Source organism: Humulus lupulus, chromosome 8 (assembly GCF_963169125.1).
Source record: "Humulus lupulus chromosome 8, drHumLupu1.1, whole genome shotgun sequence".
Classification (NCBI taxonomy): Eukaryota; Viridiplantae; Streptophyta; class Magnoliopsida; order Rosales; family Cannabaceae; genus Humulus; species Humulus lupulus.
Window position 1 is genome coordinate 6,116,019 of NC_084800.1, and position 25,772 is coordinate 6,141,790.

Below are 25,772 nucleotides of genomic sequence, written 5' to 3' on the forward strand. Positions count from 1 at the left end.
GATTCCATAAATTTTTTTGTTAATATGTTGAAATTTACTATTCTTAAGGACGAGTTGGAAAAGCAAAAGAGAGTCCGATTATTTTGATGCGCGGTCCATTTTTAAGCAGTTTGGATCAGAGGAATGGGGGGAGTGTGTTATACGTGAAGCTCACCTGTCTCAGAGATTTATCTTTGATGACAACGGATATTATCACTGTTGTGCATCCATACCATTTCATGAAAACATGCGAGTAGACTGATTTTCTTTTTCTCTTTACTGGAGCTTATAATACAGTGGGGAATAGAAAGAGGAAGAGACGCGCACAATTCTGAGACATCTTCAACTATATTTCTATACTAGCTTAGCTTCTTTGCCTTTTTATACATTGTAAATTTCCAAATACCGGGGCCCCATGCATTATTTGAAACGACATTTGGAATTTGGGGAATATTGAAAAAAACAGGGGAGGTGCTGTCAACTTTATTGTAGAATATTATGGGGCCTAAAAGAAATCCTTCTAGGGCATCATTCTCTAGGAACACCAATAGGCCATCTTCTTCTAAGGAACCTTAACAACCCCCAGATTATGATGTTACGAAATTTGTAAGTAAGGTAGCTTTTGAGCGATACACAAGGATACGTAAGAGGAAGGTCATAAGTGAGCGGGGTTTTGAGTATACTGAAACACCCTGTGAAATCTCAACCTATGAAGATATTCGGGGAGAAATTCAAAGAAGGGGTTGGGCCATGTTTGTTGCAGAGGATGTCAGTCATGCAAATTTTTCAGTGGTTTTAGAATTTTATGCAAATTATGTGGAGATGAGAAATACAAAAGTATTTGTTAGAGGTGTCCAAGTTCCGGTCGGTATAGATACTATTGCTGCACTATACAATATGCCAATGTATGAACGAGAGGAGGATCAATATCATCAATGGGCTCTTGGGAATAATATTAATTGGGTAGAGGTGGCTGGAACTTTAAGTATACCAGGAGCCCGGTTTAGTGTCGTTGGTGGTGTTCCGAAATATCTTTGGCGCTATCAATTGAATCATGTAGCGCGGGCTTGGGTGCATTTTGTGAGTGCAAGACTAATGCCGACTACTCATATGTCGGATATCAACAAAGAGAGGTTGTTGTTGGTATATGCCATTATGGCTGGAATGACTATTGATGTAGGCCGAGTATGAAAGATAGTAGTATGTTAACCACTACGGGAGGATTAGGTCATGGCTCATTAATCACAAATTTATGCCGTACATATGGAGTTGTTATGTTTGAAAGTGATGTCGTTCGGAAGCCTATGTCGGCAATTTCTAAAAATAGGGTGTTTGGTTATAAACCACCTTCCTTAGAAGCACCACCACCTCGACAGCATGCCACTGATAAAAGACAACGATTAGATGATGTTGAAGAAGAGGATAATGAAGCAGATGTGGAGGGTACTATTCCAGAGGAGACTGCGCATGAGGTACCAGTTGTACAGCCACCTATTCAACCTGCAGCTGGTACTTTTGATCCATACATGCAGATGATGCAGAATCAATTCTAATATTTGGTGCAACAGAATAATTATCAGATTGCGCAAAACCAACATATGCAGCAGTACTTGGCGCAGCAAAGTGAATATCAAATCACTCATGTGGACCAGCTCAATGCGTTGGTAAATCAGTGGTCTCTCCGAAACAATGAAGATGTAGATCTGTTTCCACTACCATCTTTGGCGATATATCGCCTGGACAACAGATTCGGATGGGATTTTTTCCAAATTTGACATTTTTTTTTATGTGCCCAGGAGATATATCGCCTAACAATGGAGATATATCGGCATAAGGGAATGAGGCTGCGATATATCGGGGGTGGTGGAGGCGAAATATCGTCATGGTGGACAGAGACGCCGTTCGGCCATACAGCATGTGGCGATATATCGCCTGTTCAATTTTTTTGAAAAAAAAAGGGGCACGTGGGGAGCACATGATGGATTCATATCAGTTATATTTCCCCCACAAATAACCCCTATTCCAGAACCGAAGCATTCTTTCAAGGCTCCCAATTTTCACCCATTTTTCCTCTCAAGCATTCGATCAAGCATCAAAGGTCCGACTATTGATGTGATTCACCACCAATTTCATCATCCTCTTCAAGTTTTCAAGGTACATTGTTGAGTTTTGATGTGCTTAATGATATATTGAGGAAATTTGAAGAACTTAGATTTTGTGTTGGGCATTGGACGGATTTTTGGAAATTATTGTGAGATTGGTTTGTGTTTCTTGTTTTTGTCATCTTGGGAGATTATCATATATAGTTGGGAAAGATTGTGGGGTTAATTGAGTATTGTTGGCCATTGTTTCACGATTGCACACTAGGTGTTCGATAAAAGTACTCAGTGAACGGTTTTGGAATATTTTGGACATGCTTGTGTGTTTCTGAGTTGCTTTGGGATTATTAGTGTGTTCAGAGACTATTCCTTGTGTTCTTGAGATTCAACTACTCCATGGCTCCAAAGAAAGCAAAGACCATGTCCACCGTCGAACGAGCCAATGTAACTATTGCCCATACCTTTGTTAGCCCCACCGCCCAAAATAAATTCGAGGAATGGATAGTTAAAAATAAAACAGTGATTGTGGAGTCTCACTTTAGGCCGAGTGAATTGGATGGCATACTCCCACAGATGATTATAAATAGGAATGGGAAGCAGTTGTGTGAGCCAAAACTTTTGGCTAATATCAGTTTGGTAAGGGAGTTTTATGCCAACGCGTTTGTCGAGCGGGATGATCACACAGTGTTAGTTCGGGGTAAAAAGGTTTGCTATTCTCCGCAAGTAATCAACAGGTTCTACGGCCTCAATGATCCATGGGATGACGATTATGGCGCAGGAGCCGCAGAAAAGGACTATGATTTGCTCTTAAGGGAAATGACGAAGCCCGGTTCTACTTTCAAAATGGGGAGTGACATGGTTACTCCAAGATCAATCAGGGCTACATGTTTGAGTCCGTATGGGAGGTTGTGGAACAGGTTCGTCATTAGTACTCTCATGCCTTCCACTCAACAAATGGAAGTGACTACTGAACGTCTCTACTTGCTCTATTGTATTTGTTCGGGCAAGTCGATCAATGTTGGGAGGCTCATTGCAGAGAGTATCGGTTACATTGCGCGAGGGGGCACATCTGGTGGTCATGGACATGCTTCATTAATTACCAGTTTATGTAAGGATCAAGGCGTGTCAATGAACGTTAATGAAGTCTGTGAACAGTCTCCAATAATTAGTCATCAATCAGTGTTGCATCAGGATGAGAATTATGGGGGTGTTCCTCGACCCACTGGTTTGGGATATGAGCCTGTTGATCCGAGTCTGCTGTCCTTGCCACCGACCGATGAACAGCCTGAGTCCACAAGGCCGAAGAGAAAGGGGCGTAAACCATCCACTTCTAGAGCTACTGAAGGCTCTAGTTCTCAGCAGTATAGTACCATGCAACAAGACATTGAAGAGTTGAAGAGACAACAACAGCTGTTGTTGCATGGTCAGCTGTGGAATTGACGATCTCGAATATCCAGCTGACCATGCAACAACAGCTGTTGTTGTCTCTTCAACTCTTCAATGTCTTGTTGGATGGTACTATACTGCCGAGAACTAGAGCCTTCAGTAGCTCTAGAAGTGGATGGTTTACGCCCCTTTCTCTTCGGCCTTGTGGACTCAGGCTGTTCATCGGTCGGTGGCAAGGACAGCAGACTCGGATCAACAGGCTCATATCCCAAACCAGTGGGTCGAGGAACACCCCCATAATTCTCATCCTGATGCAACACTGATTGATGACTAATTATTGGAGACTGTTCACAGACTTCATTAACGTTCATTGGCACGCCTTGATCCTTACATAGACTGGTAATTAATGAAGCATGTCCATGACCACCAGATGTGCCCCCTCGCGCAATGTAACCGATACTCTCTGCAATGAGCCTCCCAACATTGATCGACTTGCTCGAACAAATACAATAGAGCAAGTAGAGACGTTCAGTAGTCACTTCCATTTGTTGAGTGGAAGGCATGAGAGTACTAATGACGAACCTGTTCCACAACCTCCCATACGGACTCAAACATGTAGCCCTGATTGATCTTGGAGTAACCATGTCACTCCCCATTTTGAAAGTAGAACCGGGCTTCGTCATTTCCCTTAAGAGCAAATCATAGTCCTTTTCTGCGGCTCCTGCGCCATAATCGTCATCCCATGGATCATTGAGGCCGTAGAACCTGTTGATTACTTGCGGAGAATAGCAAACCTTTTTACCCCGAACTAACACTGTGTGATCATCCCGCTCGACAAAAGCGTTGGCATAAAACTCCCTTACCAAACTGATATTAGCCAAAAGTTTTGGCTCACACAACTGCTTCCAATTCCTATTTATAATCATCTGTGGGAGTATGCCATCCAATTCACTCGGCCTAAAGTGAGACTCCACAATCACTGTTTTATTTTTAACTATCCATTCCTCGAATTTATTTTGGGCGGTGGGGCTAACAAAGGTATGGGCAATAGTTACATTGGCTCGTTCGACGGTGGACATGGTCTTTGCTTTCTTTGGAGCCATGGAGTAGTTGAATCTCAAGAACACAAGGAATAGTCTCTGAACACACTAATAATCCCAAAGCAACTCAGAAACACACAAGCATGTCCAAAATATTCCAAAACCGTTCACTGAGTACTTTTATCGAATACCTAGTGTGCAATCGTGAAACAATGGCCAACAATACTCAATTAACCCCACAATTTGTCCCAACTGTGTAGAATATTCTCCCAAGATAATAACAACAGTACACACAAGCCAATCTTGCAATAGATTCTAAAATTTCGTCCAATGCCCAACACAAAATCTAAGTTCTCAATATATCTTTAAGCACATAAAAACTCAGCAAAGTACCTTGAAAATGATGATGATAGTGGTGGTGAATCACAGCAATAGTCGGCCCCTTGAGTGCTTGAGAGAGAAAGTTGTTTGAGAGGAAAAATGAGTGAAAAATATGAATGGTTGAAGTAGTGGTTCGGTTCTGGAAGAGGGTTGAATTGGGGTTTATGTTTGGGGAAAATAGCTGATATGTAGCCAGCATGTGCTCCCCACGTGCCTTTTTTATTTTCAAAAAAATTCGACCACGCGATATATCACCTGTAAGTGGCGATATATCGCCACATGTAGTATAGCCGAACTGTGCCTCTGTCCACCATGCCGATATGTCGCCTCGACCAACCCCGACATAGCGTAGCCTTATTCCATCTGAGCCGATATATCGCATATATGAGGCGATATATCGCCATAGGCTGTTTACCAAAACAGCGTCTCTGACTTCCACGGCGATATTTCGCCACTTGCACTGCCGATATGTCGCCTCCCAATTCACTGATGCCGATATATCGCCATTGGTAGGCGATATATCTCCTGGGACCGAAAAAAATTCCAACTTAAAACCAAAAATCCCATCCAAATCTGTTGTCCAGGCGATATATCGCCTGGTGTAGGCGATATATTGCCTAAACACTGTTCAAAATTATCAACTTTTTTTCAACATTTTTTTTTCACGTTTTTCACGGTTCTACTACACTAAAAGAAAAAAATAATAATAATGTCAAACGAAAACAAAAACAAAAACAAAAATAAATTACAAAATAATGAGGTGCCTCTCAAAAGCGCTGTCGTTAACGTCATTTAGCCGGACGCTGCTTTTCTTGCCTTCAAGAATCCACCAGTGTAATATTGACCTTCGTCTCAATTTCACCTCCATAGTAATGCTTCACCCACTGTCCATTAACTTTAAACGGCGAAGAATCACCTTGTTAAATCTCCAAAGCCCCGTATGGAAAAACTTTTGTAACATTGAATGGCCCTGACCATCGAGACTTTAATTTTCCCGGAAATAACTTGAGACGGGAATTGAATAGTAGCACCTTATCGCCCACTTGAAAAGTCCGATTGACAATACTATTGTCATGCCATTTCTTTGTCTTCTCTTTGTAGATTCTTGCATTCTCATAGGAATCATGACGCAATTCATCTAACTCATTCAGTTGAGCTAGCCTTAATGCTTTCGAAGCGACCGTATTGAAATTCAACTTCTTTAACGCCCACTGTGCCCTATGCTCCAATTCAAATGGCAAGTGACAAGCTTTACCATATACAAGACGGTAGGGAGAAGTACCAATTGGCGTTTTAAAAGCTGTCCGATAAGCCCACAACGCATCATCAAGCTTATTCGACCAATCCTTTCTATTAACTTGCACCGTCTTCTCTAAAATCAGCTTAATCTCCCGATTTGACACTTCCGCTTGCCCATTTGACTGCGGATGATATCCCAATGCCATCTTGTGTTTAATTCCATACTTCTCCATTAAAGAATCAAAAATCTTATTGGCGAAATGAGTCCCTTCATCACTTATAATAGCTCGAGGTGTGCCAAAACGAGAGAAAATATTCTTCTTCAGAAACTTGACTACCACTTGAGCATCATTAGTTGAAGTAGCAACTGCCTCAACCCACTTACTTACATAATCCACCGCCAACAAAATATACAAATTACCAAACGACGGTGGATAGGGTCCCATAAAGTCAATAATACCCCAAACATCGAATAATTCAACCTCCAATATATTAGTGAGAGGCATTTCATGACGTCTTGAGATATTACATACCCTTTGACAACGATCACACTGTTTCACAGTCATAGCTGTCTTTATACAGAGTAGGCCAATAAAATCCACATTCAAGGACCTTTGCAGCAGTCCTTGCTCCCCCAAAATGTCCACCAGTAGACGAAGCATGGCAATGAAACAAGATGTCCTTCATTTCTCTTTCAGGCACACATCTTCTGATAATTAAATCCGGACATTGTTTGAATAAGAAAGGATCATCCCAGTAGTAGTTCTTCACATCATGATAAAACTTTTTCAATCTTTGCCCTACAAATTCTGATGGCACTACGTTGGCTGCCAAATAATTCACATAATCCGCAAACCATGTCACAAACTCATCCTCCACTGCAAATAATTGTTCATCTGGGAAACTCTCATTAATCTCTCCTGCAGCAAGTTCTGACTTATCCTCCAACTCAAGTCTTGATAAGTGATCCGCCACCAAATTCTCTGTACCCTTCTTATCCCGAACTTCCATATCAAACTCTTGTAAAAGAAGTACCCAACGAATAAGTCTAAGTTTAGCATCTTTCTTAGCAATAAGATGCCTGATTGCGGAATGATCAGTATACACAATAATTTTGTTCCCCATCAAATACGACCTGAATTTGTCGAATGCATAGACAATGGCAATAAGCTCCTTCTCAGTGGTGACATAATTCAACTTAGCGCCATTTAGTGTTCTGCTGGCATAATAAATAGTCCGAAATACTTTGTCAACACGCTGCCCCAGAACCGCACCCACTGCAAAATCACTTGTGTCGCACATTAACTCAAATGGCTGGTCCCAATCCGGTGAAATTACTATAGGTGCCGACACCAATTTCTTCTTTAGTATCCTGAAAGCTTCAAGACACTTCTCATCAAACTCAAATGGCACCCCATTCATCAACAATGCCGAGAGTGGCTTAGAAATCCTGGAGAAGTCCTTTATAAATCTTCTGTAAAACCCCGCATGACCTAGGAAACTTCTCACTCCCTTAACTGAAACTGGAGGCAGCAAATTCTCAATAGTAGCAATCTTAGCCCTATCAATCTCAATACCATTCTTAGACACCTTGTGCCCAAGTACTATGCCTTCATTTACCATGAAGTGGCATTTTTCCCAATTCAAGACTAAATTCGCCTCTTCACATCTTCTCAGCACAGCCTCCAAATTCCTTAGACAATCATCAAAAGAAGACCCCATAACAGAGAAATTATCCATAAAGATCTCAATGCTCCGTTCCACCATATCAGAGAAAATAGCCATCATACACCGTTGAAAAGTGGCTGGGGCATTGCACAGACCAAACGGCATACGACGGAATGCAAAAGTACCATATGGGCAGGTGAAAGTCGTCTTTTCTTGATCCTCAGGCGCGATGGCTATTTGATGGTACCCTGAATAGCCATCCAGAAAACAGTAATACTGATGTCCAGCCAATCTATCTAACATCTGATCAAGGAAAGGCAGTGGAAAGTGATCTTTTCTGGTTGCTTTGTTCAGTTTACGATAATCTATACAAATCCTCCAACCAGTTACGGTACGCGTTGGGATAAGTTCGTTATTGTCATTCTTCACCACTGTAATCCCTCCTTTCTTAGGGACTACCTGAACTGGACTCACCCAACTACTGTCTAAAATAGGATAGATCGCCCCAGCATCTAACCACTTCAAGATCTCCTTCCTTACCACCTCTTTCATTGCTAGATTCAATCGACGTTGTGCTTCAATAGAGGGCTTACTGTCATCTTCCATCAAGATCTTGTGCATAACTGTGGATGAACTTATCCCCTGAATATCTGCCAACGTCCATCCAATTGCCAACTTATGGGTTCTCAACACCCTTAATAATTTTTCCATCTCCTCATTAGAAAGAGAAGAAGACACAATAACTGGTAAAGTCTCCTTCTCACCCAGAAAAACATAGCGAAGATGTGCAGGCAATGATTTCAATTCCAACTCTGGAGGTTTCTGAACTGATGGTAATGGTCTTTCAGGTCCTTGGCCCAAATCTTCATATTTTCGATTGTAAATTGGCCCTTTAGAATTCAATCACTGTACACACTCTTGGACTTCACTGTCTAACTCATCATCTATATCTCCAATGGTCAAGCTCTTCTGAAGTGAATCCTCTGTGAGATTAATTTCTGCCACCGCTTTCTCTACCATGTCAACTTTGAAACAGCTGTCATTGACATTTGCAAACTTTAGAGCCTTAAACACGTTGAATACAACTTCTTCACCCTGAACTCGCAGTGTCAACTCACCTTTCTGAACATCAATCAAAGCCTGCCCAGTAGCTAAAAATGGCCTGCCCAGAATGATTGGTACATCCATATCCTCCTCCATATCCAGAACAATAAAATCAGCAGGAAAAATAAACTTATCCACCTTCACAAGAACATCTTCAATAATTCCCCGTGGATGTTTTACCGGTCGATCTGCTAGTTGTAGAGTGACGGTTGTCGGTCTTGCCTCACCCAAACCCAGTCGTCTGAACACAGTTAAGGGCATCAGATTAATACTTGCCCCCAGATCACATAAAGCGTGCTTACATTCAAATTTGCCAATGGTGCAAGGTATGGTAAAGCTCCCCAGATCTCTTAACTTTTGGGGCAACTTCTTCTGCAATATCGCACTGCACTCTTCAGTGAGTGCCACCGTCTCATACTCCTCCATCTTTCTTTTCTTTGACAGAATCTCTTTCATAAATTTGACATAACTAGGCATCTGCTCTAATGCCTCAGCAAATAGAATATTGATGTGCAGCTTTTTGAATACCTCTAAAAACTTAGAAAACTGTTTATCCAATGTAGTTTTTCTAAGCCTCTGAGGATATGGAACTTGAAGTGGTTGACTATCAACAAAGGGAGGACACTTGTTTGAACCTTGGTGGTCTTCAGTAACCCCATTCGCTTTTGTATCTGATTTCTCACCCAACTCTTCATTCTGAACCACTGACTTTTGTACACTGGGCTGCTCCATTTGCTTACCATTCCTCAATGAAATTGCTTGACAGTTCTCTTTAGGATTTACCACGGTATTACTAGGCAAATTCCCTTGCGGTCTGTTATTAAGCATGTTGGCCAACTGACCCACTTGTGTCTCAAGGTTTCGAATAGAGGATCTGGTTTCAGTCATGAATTGAGTCTGAGTATTAGTGAGGGTCAACAAGGCTGCTTGCAACTCATTAGGCTTTTCTGGTTGATCTTGCGTTCTAGGCTAGTGTGATGATGAGGCTTGATTCATAGGCTGTTGTGACATGTGTTGCTAGTATGGCCCTTGAAATTGTGACTGTTGGCCTTGATTGTTTCTCCATGAGAAATTTGGGTGATTTCTCCACTCAGGATTATAAGTATTGGAAAACGGATTCTGATAAGGCCTCTGAAAATTACCAACTGCCTGTACCTGAGCCTGATTAACTGGCATATTACCATACATGTTGGCTGTTGTACACTGTTCATACAAATGAGGCCCTCCACATATTTCACACCCTGATTGCATCTGTATAGCCTGGGCTTGAGCTGAGATCTTGTTTTGTTGCAACTGCTTTGTCAATGAAGTAACTAACAATTTTAATGACAATTAACAATGAACAATAAACTAAGAAATCACAATTTAATTAACGAAATTTAATATAAGCGAAAGATTAGAGTATTCTAATTTCATCAACCTTCAATTCTATTCAATCAATAATACAACTAATATGTTTCTTTGATCTATGATTATAGCAAGTTTACCATTGACAATTCTATTCTTTCTCAAGATATAAAATATTCAGTTTACCTGTGAATTCTCTACATGTCTGTGATAAATTCGACATATAAACCACATTAAGAACAAAAACCTAATTGCTACACAAACCAATTTGATACTTTCGTTCTAAATTGAAATCTATGTCTATTGTTTAAAGCTATTCCAATTCTCACTTTTCAAATATTGAATTAAAACCAATAATTATGCAACAGATGACCAATCAATTACAAGCATTAAACATAAGAACAATAGATAACCATAAATTCAAAGATTCATAGAAATTGCATTAAAGACGAATAGAATATCCAGTGACTACATTAAAATACTCTAAATAAAAATTTAGTTCATAATATTAAACTTCATCACACAATCTAAAATTCAAAAGCATAAATAAACACAAACAAAATAAACGTGGATTCTTCTCTGTTTCTTTCCCTCTGCCGTCAGAATGCTTCCCCTTTTCTGTCCCTCTCGATCTTCTTTTTATTCTTTTTTTAAAAATCCAAAAACCTACGAATTTCCATGAAAATTTCCAAAAATGTCCTTGTGCCGATATATCGCCTATGATGCTGCGATATATCGCCTGTTGAATGTTCTCGATAAAAACGCGAGTTTATGATGTCGTTCTGCTTAAGCCGAAATTTGGAATTCCACAAGCGGCGATATATCGCCCAAGACAGGCGATATATCACCTGTACCATATTTCCAAATATTAGCCAATTTTCGGCTACTAAAACAAACATTTATCCAAATTCTCGAACAAATCAGAATTATAACGACAAACTGCACAAGTTCACCAAACAGATTAAATAGAAACTTTCTCTTGAGAAAAACAACCAAATCAATCTGAAAATGTTATAAATAAGCATATATTTTGTACGCTTATCACCTTCTTATCCCGAACCTCCATATCAAACTCTTGCAAAAGAAGTACCCAACGAATAAGTCTGGGTTTAGCATCTTTTTTAGCAATAAGATGGTTGATTGTTGAGTGATCAGTATACACAATAACTTTATCCCCCATCAAATAAGGCCTGAATTTATCGAATGCATATACAATAGCCGGAAACTCTTTCTCAGTGGTGGCATAATTCAACTGAGCACCATTTAGTGTTCTGCTGGCATAATAAATAGTCCGAAATACTTTGACAACACGCTGCCCCAGTACTGCACCCACTGCAAAATCACTTGCATCGCACATTAACTCAAATGGCTGGTCCCAATCCGGTGAAATTACTATAGGTGCTGACACCAATTTCTGCTTTAGTATCCTGAAAGCTTCAAGACACTTCTCATCGAACTCAAATGGCACCCCATTCATCAACAATGCCGAGAGTGGCTTAGAAATCCTGGAGAAGTCATTTATAAATCTTCTATAGAACCCCGCATGACCAAGGAAACTTCTCACCCCTTTCACTGAAACTGGAGGTGGCAAATTCTCAATAGTAGCAATCTTAGCCCTATCAACCTCAATACCATTCTTAAACACCTTGTGCCCAAGTACTATGCCTTCATTTACCATGAAATGGCATTTTTCCCAATTCAAGACTAAATTCGCCTCTTCACATCTTCTCAGCACAGCCTCCAAATTCCTTAGACAATCATCAAAAGAAGACCCCATAACAGAGAAATCATCCATAAAGATCTCAATGCTTCGTTCCACCATATCAGAGAAAATAGCCATCATACAACGTTGAAAAGTGGCTGGGGCATTGCACAGACCAAACGGCATACGACGGAGTGCGAATGTACCATATGGACAGGTGAAAGTCGTCTTTTCTTGATCCTCAGGAGCAATGGCTATTTGATGGTACCCTGAATAGCCATCCAGAAAATAGTAATACTGGTGTCCAGCCAATCTATCTAACATCTGATCAAGGAAAGGCGGTGGAAAGTGATCTTTTCTGGTTGCTTTGTTTAGTTTACGATAATCTATACAAATCCTTCAACCAGTTACGGTACGCGTTGGGATAAGTTCGTTATTGTCATTCTTCACCACTGTAATCCCTCATTTCTTAGGGACTACCTGAACTGGACTTACCCAACTACTATCTGAAATGGGATAGATCACCCCAGCATCTAACCACTTCAAGATCTCCTTCCTTACCACCTCTTTCATTGCTAGATTCAATCGACGTTGTGCTTCAATAGAGGGCTTACTGTCATCTTCCATCAAGATCTTGTGCATAACTGTGGATGAACTTATCCCCTGAATATCTGCCAACGTCCATCCAATTGCCAACTTATGGGTTCTCAACACCCTTAATAATTTTTCCATCTCCTCATTAGAAAGAGAAGAAGACACAATGACTGGTAAAGTCTCCTTCTCACTCAAAAAAGCATATTGAAGATGTGCATGCAATGATTTCAATTCCAACTCTGGAGGTTTCTGAACTGATGGTAATGGTCTTTCAGGTCCTTGGCCCAAATCTTCATATTTTCGATTATAAATTGGCCCTTTAGAATTCATCCACTGTACACACTCTTGGACCTCACTGTCGAACTCAGCATCTATACCATTAATTGTCAAGCTCTTCTGAAGTGAATCCTCTGTAAGATTAATTTCTGCCACCGCTTTCTCTACCATGTCAACTCTGAAACAACTATCATTTACATTTGCAAACTTTAACGCCTTAAACACATTGAATACCACTTTTTCACCCTGGACTCGAAGTGTCAATTCACCTTTTTTAACATCAATTAAAGCCTGCCCAGTAGCTAAAAATGGCCTGTCCAGAATGATAGGTACATCCATATCCTCCTCCATATCCAGAACGATAAAATCAGCAGGAAAAATAAACTTATCCACCTTCACAAGAACATCTTCAATAATTCCCCGTGGATGTTTCACCGATCGATCTGCTAGTTGTAGAGTGACGGTTGTCGGTCTTGCCTCACCCAAACGTCGACGTGGATTACTTCACGAAGTGGACGGAGGCTGAACCATTGGCAACTATAACTTCAAAAAAGATCCTTGATTTCGTAGTAAAAAGCATCGTGTGCCGATATGGGATGCCGAGGAAGATCGTATCACAACGGAACCCAGTTCGATTGCGACTTGTTCACCAACTTTTGTGAAAAGAACGACATAATAAAGAGTTTTTCATCAGTAGCTCATCCTCAAGCGAATGGCCAGGTCGAGGCTGTGAGCAATACTCTCAAAAGTTCTCTGAAGAAAAAGTTGGAGGAGGCGAAGGGACGTTGGCCCGAAGAATTGCCCCAAGTCCTATGGGGATATAGGACCACAACTCGAACATCAACAGGACATACCCCGTTCTCTCTAGCATACGGCTGCGAGGCAATGTTGCCCATCGAGGTTGAAATCCCAACGATCTGAACTCATATTTACGATCAAAGTTCAAACCACACTCAGCTCCAGGAGACCTTAGACTTGATTGAAGAAAAACAAGAAGAGGCTCAGTTAAGAAACGCTGCCTGCCAGCAGCGAACTACCAGGTATTTCAACAAGAGGGTTCGAGATCGAAAGTTGGAATGTGAGATTTGGTGTTGAGACGCGTATTTTTGGCAACGCGAGATCCGGCAGCTGGAGTGCTCGGGCCGAATTGGGAAGGACCGTACCAGATAGAGTCAGTCATTCGGCCCGGTGGGTACAAACTTGCGAGATTGGACGGGAGCCTGGTACCGCGAGCATGGAATGGCGAACACCTTAGACCTTACTATCAGTAGTGTAGGAAGTGTGTTGCTTGTAACCATGATTGATTATCTGTAGTAGTTTGTCTGCTTTTGAATTCCATCAAATAAAGATCTATTTCGTTCAATATGTTATCTCTTTTTATTTTTGCAATCACTCTTAATTTAATAACCTATGGTCACACTCTTAGGATATTAAGGGGGCATCATTGGTATATATACCATTGATTTAAAAAAATAAAAAATAAAGTATTTGGATATAACCAGATACGCGAGCTTAGATAGTTTGGACATAACCGAATTATCAAAAACATAAAAGTATTTGGATGTAACCAGATACGCGAGATTAGATAGTTTGGACAACCAAATTATCAAAAGATAATAACGTTTGGATTTAAATAGGTTTAGAACAAACCAGCTAAAACTAATCGACGAGTTGGAATTTAAACCTACTTCGAAATAAGTCGAGATCGAGGCTGGAATACCTTAAAGAAAAATAGTTTCGAACTCATAACCTCGGGGAGATAACCGAGGATGAGGAAAAGTAACTAAGCAAAAAGATATAACTAAACCAGTCACGTTACATACCATGTGAGAACTTTCGGGTTCATGGTTAAAGTAATATCCGACCTTGATAAATAACGAGATCGGAAGCGGATAATTCGAGCAAACGATGCATGAATGCATCGAGTCTCGAGCCTAAATCCACACTATGTTTGTATGAATATAAACATAAATGATTCATCAATATAAAATATGCAAAATATTTCGAGCCAAGAAATGTAAAGCATATGTAAGTATATATAAAAAAAAATTGTATTAGCCCTACGGGCATAAATAAAAATAGTTACAAACAATAGAGGGACGCAGCCCCGAGGTAAGAATCAAGAAGAAGCAGCCCTTGGCTTTTCCGGCGTCAACGACACTAGACCCTCCAGGACGAATAGCATGACTATCCTTCTGAGCAGCCTCTCGAGCGGCTTCACTCGCCTCAAGACGGGCACTCCACCGCTCTACATACTTGGCCTCGAGAGGACCCAGGAAGCTAGTATCGAGGTCGGCATTGTCAACCCATATTTTGTACATGGCCTGGTCAACCGCTTTCTCCTTCTGCTCTTTGAACTCGTTCAGGAGGCGGGCTTTCTCGCCTTCCATGATGTCGAAAGTAGCAGCTTTCTCCTCTTCGAGCTTAGCATTAGCTTTCTCCAGCTCGGCAAGACGAGTCTTCGCCTGTTCAAGCTCGGCTTTCGTCTTCTCCAGCTCCGCGAGACGGGTCTTCACTTTCTCAAGTTCGGTCTTCGAGTCCTTGAGTTCATCAGCCATCTTAAGCTGGAGATCCCTTGATTCTTGGGCCAGAGACATACTCGTGTGCACCTCGTTGGTCAGCTTATAATTAAGCTGTGCTGAAACGACAAGGGCCTGAAATACAAAGAACGAATTAGATCGCGAGCTGAGACACAAACAGTTAAAGGAGAGTTGCGAAGGCTACCGCGGCAGTGAGTTCAATACTCTTATCATAAAGAGTATTACAGTCCGAGGCCTTGTGCACAAGGTCCCAATGGTCGGCGCCGAAGCCTGAAAAACTCTGACCCACTCGAGAGAGGACGTCCGAGCTAAGCACAACCCCTTGGGTCCCAGCGGCACCGTCAAGCACGAACTCCTGAATATGAGGTCGGGTCGTCGGCAGTTGAACCTTGAAGACGGAAGGTTTCTTCGGGGGTCGGCCGACTATTATTTGAGTGTCGGTCGGAGGAAGCGAGATGGGCGCGGTTGAACCAGACGCATCAACCTGGACAATCGGCTCGTCGGTTGTGCTCACAGTAGCCTGAGCCGTTGGGGTCTTCTCGAGGCGTCTGGGGACCTTCGATGGTCGGTCGGACCGCCGCGAGGCTCTCGGGCGTTTGCTCTTCTGAGCTCCAGCTCCTTCATCACTAAAAAGCACAGCGTCGAGATCGGGATCCATGGCACCTGCACAGTTCCAATCGAAGTTAGACATAATGATAATAAGCTTGGAAAATAAAAAAGAAAAACCAAGTAAAGAAAGACCTAACTGGAACTCTCCCCCGAACTAGAGCTCGGGGACCATGAAATTCCCCCATCTTCAGAAGAGGCGGGGGGAGTACCTTCCCTATAGGTGGACGTCAACCTCGAAAGGTCCCTATAGTCGTTTGTCCCATATTGGACGGCTATCCCGTCCCACACTTCATTCAGACTATACATGGAGTCATACTTCCTGAGCCAACTATCAAACCTATGAACTCGGTTGTCTACCCAAGTCCAAATATAGAAGTGGTCCCTATCGTCAGGGCACAAGACTAACCTATCGGGTTTATATTTTAGTAAGGTGGGGGACCACATTCTCGAGCTAAGGATGACTTTACCTTCTTCATCCGAGTCTGAGCTCGAGGCTTCATCATTAGCCTCATTCCCCGATGGCGGACTCTTTCTTCGAACTGGAGGTGGGGGCCTCACCTCTCTCCTCGGAGGGAGGATGCCTGTGGGCAAAGGCACCTGCTCCCAATGTTCATACTTTTTATTGGACCAGTCAAAGGTGGACTGACCCTTTCCCAAAAGTCCGCAATCTCGGAGCTTATCCTCATGTAAAAGGTACAAGAGAGACCTCCTGCCATGAGGGAGTTGGAGCAGGGTCTCTCTATGCCCCTTCATTGCCTCGTCAGGAGTAGGACGCTGAAAATTGGCTGGAAAGCAAGACACATTTCAACTAAGTACGGATCTTCCAACTAAAATCCCAAGCACAGAGATAAAAAAAAAAAAAAAAGGGTTGGAATACTTACGAATCCGCCTGAATGAGTAGCATCGAGACGGAGACAAGCCATCTGTCCAGAAGAAGGCTTTCTTAAAATCAGGTGGGTGATTGGGAAGGTCCTCAAATACCTTTTTTTCTTTGGGATAGCTCGAAAGGTAATAAAAGCCATCTCCTCCTCGAGCTCGGGAGGGATTGCCTTTCAGACAAAAGAGATATAAAATCTCTTACGGTGAAGGCCCCTTCCACTTCAGCTCGTGGTATAGTGACCTCAGGGCAGACAGAATCCTATAAGAATTGGTGTTGAGCTGGAACGGAGCCCACCCAACAAAATCCATGAAGTCCTTGAAAAAAGACTTCAAAGGCAACAGCGCCCCTGCCTTCATGTGTTCCTGGCTCCATGCCGCGTATCTCAGCCTGTTGTCACGGTCCCCGGGGGCGTAACAGCTTCGTTCGTGAGCGGCCGGAGCTCGACTCTTCAAGGAACCTGACAACCTGAGGCCATGGAGGGCCAGAATGTCAGTTATCTGACTTGTCGAGGTAGCCGAGCTCCAATAGTGCACGACCTCGAAGATTTCTCTCCTCGGTTGCGAGGTAGAAGGCTCCCCCATAAGTGAAAATTGGAGCTCTCACGGGCTATACGCAACAGTCACTGTCAGTTTAGGGTCGAGTGGGATCGGCCTGGGCCTTGAATTGGATTCTGGGTAAATAGCCTCTCGAAGGGTCCTCCTCTTCTTCTCTATGACCTCGTCAATTTGGCGGCGGTAATGAGCTCGAATGTCCTCCCGTTCGCGGGCGAGATCGTACTCGCGAATTCGACGTTGATTTCGAGCAAACAGCGATTCCGGGCTCGGGGTTTTGGGCGAATAAGGGATTGCCAGCAACGACCCCCACCGTCTTTCCAGATTCTGTGACATCTAGCGAGAAAGAAAAAATGGTGAGGGCCATGCATGCAAGAATTACGAGCTTGACAGGACGAGCTTGGAGTTTAGGAACAAAACAAGCTCGATACTAAGACCCTTATTAAAGAGTCAGAACGTGCGTTCCACGAGAAAGGAAGGAGAGTGGACAATTTTTTTTTGAAAATCCCGAAAATCAGAGGAAAAAGAGTGGCGGATGACCAGAAAAGGTAACCTTGGGTATCGTGCATTTGTCAAGGCCAATGTTTTATACCCGATATCTTGGTGTACAAGAAACGTCTTTTAAAATTTTAAAACCCAGAAAACAGAGATCTTGCTCAAACATCAAAACTGGGTATGAACCAGTGATGTAAACCCAGTATGGGAACTTAAAACATAAAAGCCTATCGGATAAAAATTCCCTAACGTATTGTACTAAGAAAATAAACTAGTACATTCACAGAGATAACAAGAACAATATGAACAAAAACTGGGATAAGGGAAAACAAAGATTGGACACTTACACAATAATGGTGATTGCAGAGAAATTGCTGACTGAAGGAGAGGCTGCAAATATGAGCTCACGGACTCGAACAAACCGGAGGTCCTTTGTTTTTTCGGCTAAGAGAACATGCACAAGAAAGAAGTTCTCTGGGATGGCCTCTGATTTTGTCCCTTCCCTTTTTGTTTCTGATGTGTGTAAAATAAGAGGAAGAAGAAGACCTTGAGTATATAAAGGGAGAAAAGTGAAAAAAAAAAAAAATGAGGATTAATCTGGGCCATTGGCCAGAATCCTCATGAAATCCAACGGTCAGGGGTCGATGACATGATGGTACCGAAAAGGTGGCAGACGAATGATCGTGGACAGGTTTCCAAGGTACTCAAGTACCATAAATGAGCAATATCCAACTGACGCGTGTCCATTCTCAAGTGTGTGACGGTACGGTTCCCGAAGAAAGTAGTTCAAAAGTTTCCTTCTCTTAGGATTTGAACAAATACTTTTGAGGGGGCAAGATGTTATACCCAGATTTCGAGCCATGATAAATGTGACCTCGAAAGCTGGATTCGCAGCGAATGAACTCGTAAAGTCTGAAGTATGTTCCAAGACTAGACATCGAGCCTGCAAAGCTGAGACGACTTCGAATATGGTAACCTCGAAATCCACATGATCTCGAAGGGTAGCTCCCGAGATGCATCTGTCCTCAGGGATGACCTCGGATCATGGGTTCCGAGCCTGACACACGTACGATCTCGAAAGCCATGTGACCTCGGGAGATGTTATTAGCTCGAAAGTTGATGTGAGACCTGGGAGAATAAGGCCTTGGTGATATATGATAATAACCTTGAATATCTTAAAGTGTTGTCTATAAGAGACGTGGTCTACATTTATTACTGTAAATCCCCTAAAATCATGGGATATTATTTGATTAGTTATACGCCCCCTGGTCTTCAGGGGACGTTTCCTTTTATATCGGATTACAGACATTTAAGGCCATTTGATTTATTTGCACAAAAAGAGTAACTACCCGAAATGTGTGGGATAGTACTCTGCAACCTTCTCTATAAATAGAAAGGTCATGCACCATTGTAAGGGACCGAATCTCTGAATCTTGAGAGAAATCTCTGAAGAATTCATACTTGAAGAATTTTCAGAGATCATCTTGAGTTTAATAACAAAGACTCGTGGACTAGGCAGATTTAACTGCTGAACCACGTAAAAATTATGTTTTGTATTATCATATTTATATTGGCCATCACTGTTTGTTATTTACGTGCTCTTCTTTCACTGTTGACGAAAAATGGCGTCAACATAGTGGAAATACAGTATCGTTCCGTCAGGGAATTGATCTAATAATTACCCATAGCAAACTTTTATTTCTATTTGACTAATGAAAATTTAATGACAATTAACAATGAACAATAAACTAGGAAAGCAAAATTTAATTAACGAAATTTAATATAAGCGAAATATTAGAGCATTCTAATTTCATCAACCTTCAATTCTATTCAATCAATAATACAACTAATATATTTCTTTGATCTATGATTATAGCAAGTTTACTATTGACAATTCTATTCTTTCTCAAGATATAAAATATTCAGTTTACCTATGAATTCTCTACATGTCTGTGATAAATTCTACACATAAACCACATTAAGAACAAAAACCTAATTGCTACACAAACCAATTTGATACTTTCATTCTAAATTGAAATCTATGTCTATTGTCTAAAGCTATTCCAATTCTCACTTTTCAGATATTAAATTAAAACCAATAATCATGCAAAAGATGGCCAATCAATTACAAGCATTAAACATAAGAACAATAGATAAACATAAATTCAAAGATTCATAGAAATTGCATTAAAGATGAATAGAATATCCAGTGACTACATTAAAATACTCTAAATAAGAATTTAGTTCATAATATTAAACTTCATCACACAATCTAAAATTCAAAAGCATAAAGAAAAACAAACAAATTAAAAGTGAATTCTTCTCTGTTTCTTTTTCTCTGCCGTCAGAACGCTTTCCCTCTCTGTCTCTTTCGATCTTCTTTTTATTCTTTTTACAAAAATCTGAAAACCTACGAATTTCCATAAAAATTTCAAAAAATACCCTTGTGTCGATATATCGCCTATAATGCTGCGATATATCGCCTATTGAATGTACTCGATAAAAACGCAATTTCTGATGTCGTTTCTGCTAAGCCGAAAATTGAAATTCCTCAAGTAGCGATATATTGCCCAAGACAGGCGATATATCGCCTGTACCACATCTCCAAATAATAACCAATTTCGACTACTAAAACATATATTTATCCAAATTCTCGAACAAATCAGAATTATAACGACACACTGCACAAGTTCACCAAACAGATTAAATAGAAACAATCTCTTGAGAAAAACAACAAAATCAATCTGAAAATGTTATAAATAAGCGTATATTTTGTACGATTATCAGTGGTCAATGCTTACTGGTGGTACCACTTCTTTCTTGTTAAGGTCTTCAGTAACCTTTTCTTCATTAGACTTCTCCTTCATTAGAAAATCGGTAGTAACCTCCTCTTGTGCTGGACTAGTGACATATCGATCCTCACTCTTCTTGCCCTTGTTTTCTACTATAGGCTCATCATACTTAGTCCCACTCCTCAAGGATATTGCATTACACTGCTCTTTAGGATTAACTTCTGTAGTGCTATGCAAATTTCCTTGAGCTCTATTCGACATTAAAGTAGCCAATTGCCTTATTTGAGTCTCCAAACTTCTTATGGATGCCCTAGTTTCAGTCATGAATTGGTTAAGTACATCAGGTTGGGTTTCGGCTGGTTTCATTGGCATTTGGTGAGGTGGTCTATTTTGTGGTTGATAATAGCCAGGTGGAGGATTTTGGTGTGCATATTGTTGTGGATAAGGTGACCTATTTTGGGTAGGTTGATATGGTGGCTGATGTAATGCCTCAAATTTCCTAACAAGGTTTAGGACCTTGATTAGGAGGCCGGGAGGGCCATAATTGATTTATTATAGTATTTCATGATTATATGCATATTTACGTCAATTATATTATTATATGACGGTGAGTGCATGCATATGGGATAATTTATTATTGTGAGGGTATTTTGGTAATTTGGCCACTGTGGGCGTAATTGTATATCTTGGGTGCATGATTGTGATTAATTAATATAGCCACATTATAAGGTGGATTGGTTCGAGCTATCGACATGAGACGATCATGAGATGTAAGTGTTCGGTCTAGTCATAACGGGTTTAAGTCCGGGGCTCGGGGTGAGTCTCGGGGTGAATTTCATGGTTAGAGCATTACCGGGAATTAAAGGGTAATGGGATATGGCTTATTGGTGTTTGAGGATGTTGGGAATAGCGGGAATTGGAGGGTGTTAATTGTGATTAATGAAATAGGTGTGAAATGACGGTTTTGCCCTTGGTAGCTGCTAAGGTTTCATTTTAGACCTAAGGGTATTTAGGTCTTTTTACCCTAAGAGATATATATCAGCCATTAAGGTTGTAAAAGAGTAATAAAAACAGAGTCTCTCCTCCTTCTCTCCCGATAGATTTTCTTCCTCTTTTCTCTTTGGATTTTCGAGCTCAGATTAAGGAATCGAGCCAAGGAACCAAGCTTAGCCAAGCTAGGGTTATGCTCCACCATTGAAGAGGGTGTGTTGCCAAGATTAAGGTGAGTTTCTAGCCACTAGAACTCTTGGTTTTTCTCTGTTTTCTTAGTTAAGTTTCTGCTGGTTTTTGAGTTGGAAACTTGGGAATTGGTTGGAGTTTTGGCTAGGGTTCTTGGGGTTGTGGTCCCTAGGACATGTGAGGATGATTTTTGGGTTCATTTGGCACCAAAAATGGGATTTGGAAGCATTGGAATCGAGTTATAATTGAAGAAGTCGAAAAAGGAAATTTCAGGGGTGGTGCTGTCTGGGGGTAGCACTACAGCGCCCATCAAAGGGCGCTACTCAAGGTTCAGTTGGGCGGTTTGTGATTCTGTCTTTAGCGCTGGGGCGCTAGAAGGGCAGCGCTACCCTGCTCCTTCAGAACCCTGTTTTGGGTGTTTTTAAGGGCTTTTGGCTTGGGGTTTAAATCCTTAAGGGCCGGGATCGAATCTACTCACTATGTGGGCATGTTTCGAGGTCCCGAGGGTGGGGTTTAGGTTAAGACCCTATCTTTGGTAATTTTCATTAATTGGAGATTATTTGGTTATGACTAGGTGACCGCTAAAGGACTAAAAGCCGATCATTCTCAAGGGTCGTTCCTCTAATCGCTCTAGCTCGACTTTGAGGTAAGAAAACTGCACCCTGTGTATATGTGACGTGCATGGCTATTATGATGCATGTTGGTTGATTACTGAGTATGACATGCGTGGTTATTATTGATGCATGTCGGTTGATTATTATGTATGACATGCATGGCTATTCTTGATGCATGTTGGTTGACTATTAAACGTGACATGCATGGCTGTTATTGGTGCATGTTGGATTGCTGGATATACTGCATATGATGCACGAGAAACATGTGATTAGGACATGCTTTATATACGGAGTATGATATTGTTCAGAGCTTGAGCCTCTGTGGTTGCGCATGGTCCTAATTGTACTAATATCTGTTAAGTAAGCATGCTGAATACCTTGTTTATGGATCTTGGACATGTGATATATGTTTGGTGGCATGGCTTACCTGTGTATGGCGCTGACTTATTAGTCAGAATCGACAATGGTGTCAGGTCCGTCTGTGAAGCTGTGACTTATTAGTTAAGTTCACCACGGGCTGAGCACTGGTCGTGTTTTACCGATCCAAGGGTCAGAGGTGGCAGTGCGTTGTGAACGCCGGGCCAAATAAAGATTAGATCTAATCGAGGTCGGCATCGAATGACTCATATGGGGTATTAATGCTGGACCGACCGGAAGGTCGATAAGAACTATAAGCGCTTGCCTGGTCTATGACCAGATGTTTATGGCCAAGGTGTATGACCCCGGTGACTGTTTGTCACATGGCCAAGGGACGCTGTCCATAGCACGACTCTAGGGTCGGGCAAAGGTTATGTTGGTGACCATTCACCATGCACCTGTCCTAATCAAACTTACGAAAGGATCACTTGTCAATTAAGCCCTGGTGACCCTATCGTCACATGGCTAGAAGGAGCGATGCTCATTATTGTGACTTTTGGCTATTGTCACCTATTTGCTTGGACTAACAGTCCTAAATGGTTATTATGATCGTTGTTGAGACTATGTCACGCTTTATTGTGTTTTCTTGCTGGGCTTCGGCTCACGGGTGCTACGTGGTGCAGGTAAAGGCAAGAGGAAGCTGGACCATCCTTGAGTTGGAGAGCTTGGGTGATGACGTGTACATATGCAGCTGCTCGTCCGCCACGGCCGAGGTTTAAAGTGGAACTAGGGTTGAACCCTGTTTTGCCGCTTAGAACGGCCTGTTGTAAATATTTTCTGTAATAGACTCTGAAATTATATTTTCGGGATCCCAATATATAAATTAAACGTTCTAGTGAAACGTTACATCCTAACCAAAGTTTTTAATCCCTAAACCGCTAATCATACTTAGTTCACGATTTTGGCCAAATGACTCGATTAGCGAGTTTAGCACTGTTTACAAGGCACACCGTAACGGTCCCTGGAGTTTGGGGCGTTACAGCTGAGGTGGAGGATAAGGTTGTATGGTGTTTTGATTGTTAGACCAGGAAAAATGTAATGCCCCAAATTTCCTAATAAGGTTTAGGACCTTGATTAGGAGGCCGGGAGGGCCATAATTGATTTATTATAGTATTTAATGATTATATGCATGTTTATGTGAATTATATTATTATATGATGGTGAATGCATGCATATGGGCTCATATGATAATTATGAGGGTAATTTGGTAATTTGGCCACTGTGGGCGTAATTGTATATTTTGGGTGCGTGATTGTGATGAATTAATATAGCCACATTATAAGGTGGATTGGTTCGAGCTATTTGACATGAGACGATCATGAGATGTAAGTGTTCGGTCTAGTCATAACGGGCTTAAGTTCGGGGCTCGGGGTGAGTCTCGGGGTGAATTTTATGATTAGAGCATTACCGGGAATTAAAGGGTAATGGGATATGATTTATTGGTATTTGGGAATATTGAGAATAGCGAGAGTTGGAGGGTGTTAATTGTGATTAACGAAATAGGTGCGAAAGGACAGTTTTGCCCTTGGTGGCTGTTAAGGTTTTGTTTAGACCTAAGGGTATTTAGGTCTTTTTACCCTAAGAGATATATATCAGCCATTAAGGCTAAGGAAGAGTATCAAAAACAGAGTTTTCTTTTCCTTCTCTCCCGATGGATTTTCTTCCTCTTTTCTCTTTGGATTTTCAAGCTCAGTTTGTGGGATTAAGCCAAGGAACCAAGCTTAGCCAAGCTAGGGCTGTGCTCCACCATTGAAGAGGGTGTGTTGCCAAGATTAAGGTGAGTTTCTAGCCATTAGAACTCTTGGTTTTACTCTGTTTTCTAAGTTAAGTTTCAGCTGGTTTTTGAGTTGGTAACTTGGGAATTGGTTGGAGTTTTGGCTAGGGTTCTTGGGGTTGTGGTCCCTAGGGCATGTGGGGATGGTTTTTGGGTTCATTTGGCACCAAAAATGGGATTTGGAAGCTTTGGAATCGAGTTAGAATTGAGGGAATCGAAGAAGGAAGTTTCAGGGGTGGTGCTGTCTGGGGGTAGCGCTACAGCGCCCATCAGAGGGCGCTATAGCGCTACACAGGGTTTCAGCAGGGCGGTTGTGGTTCTGTTTTGAGCGCTGGGGCGCTAGAAGGGCAGCGCTGTAGCGCTACCCTGTTTCCTCATAACCCTGTTTTGGGTGTTTTTAAGGGCTTTTGGCTTGGGGTTTCAATCCTTAAGGCCCGGGATTGAATCTACTCACCGTATGGGCATGTTTCGAGGTCCCGAGAGTGGGGTTTAGGTTAAGACCCTATCTTTGGTGATTTTCATTAATTGGAGATTGTATTTGGTTATGACTAGGTGACCGCTAAAGGACTAAAGCTGATCGTTCTCAAGGGTCGTTTTTATATTGGTTCTAGCTCGGATTTGAGGTAAGAAAACTGCACCCTGTGAATGTGTATGACATGCATGGTTATTTTGATGCATGTTGGTTGACTGTTAAATGTAACATGCATGACTGTTATTAGCGCATGTTGGATTGCTGGATATGTTGCGTATGATGCATGAGAAACATGTGTTTGGGACGTGCCTTATATACTGAGTATGATACTGTTCAGAGCTTGAGCCTCTGTGTTTATGCATGGCCCTAATAACACTAATACCTGTTTAGTAAGCATGCTAAATGCCTCGCTTATGGATATGGAACATGAAATATGTGATTGGTGGCATGTCCTACTTGTGATTGACACTGACTAGTCAGGGACCGACTCTAAAGTCGAGAATTTTGCATTGAATGACTCTATGGCATTAATGCCAGACCGACCCTAAGGTCGATGAACTTATAAGCGCTTGCCTGGCTTACAACCAGATGAATATAGCCAAGGTACATGACCCCGGTGACTGTTTGTCACGTG

At 41.7% G+C, this 25,772-nt stretch overlaps 1 protein-coding gene across 7 annotated transcripts in view; it reads left to right on the forward strand.

The window, feature by feature from the left end:
* Positions 1-25,772, forward strand: part of LOC133794334 (uncharacterized) — a 39,862-nt gene that overhangs the window by 9,562 nt on the left and 4,528 nt on the right. Inside the window, exon 14 of one of the 7 annotated variants that reach the window (XM_062231546.1) lies at positions 49-421. The exons of the other annotated variants lie outside the window; for them this stretch is intronic. Within the exon in view, the coding sequence (XP_062087530.1) occupies positions 49-241 (193 nt within the window). The 3' untranslated portion in view covers positions 242-421. Of the gene's footprint in view, positions 1-48; positions 422-25,772 lie in introns of those variants that run through there. 7 annotated transcript variants of the gene reach the window in all.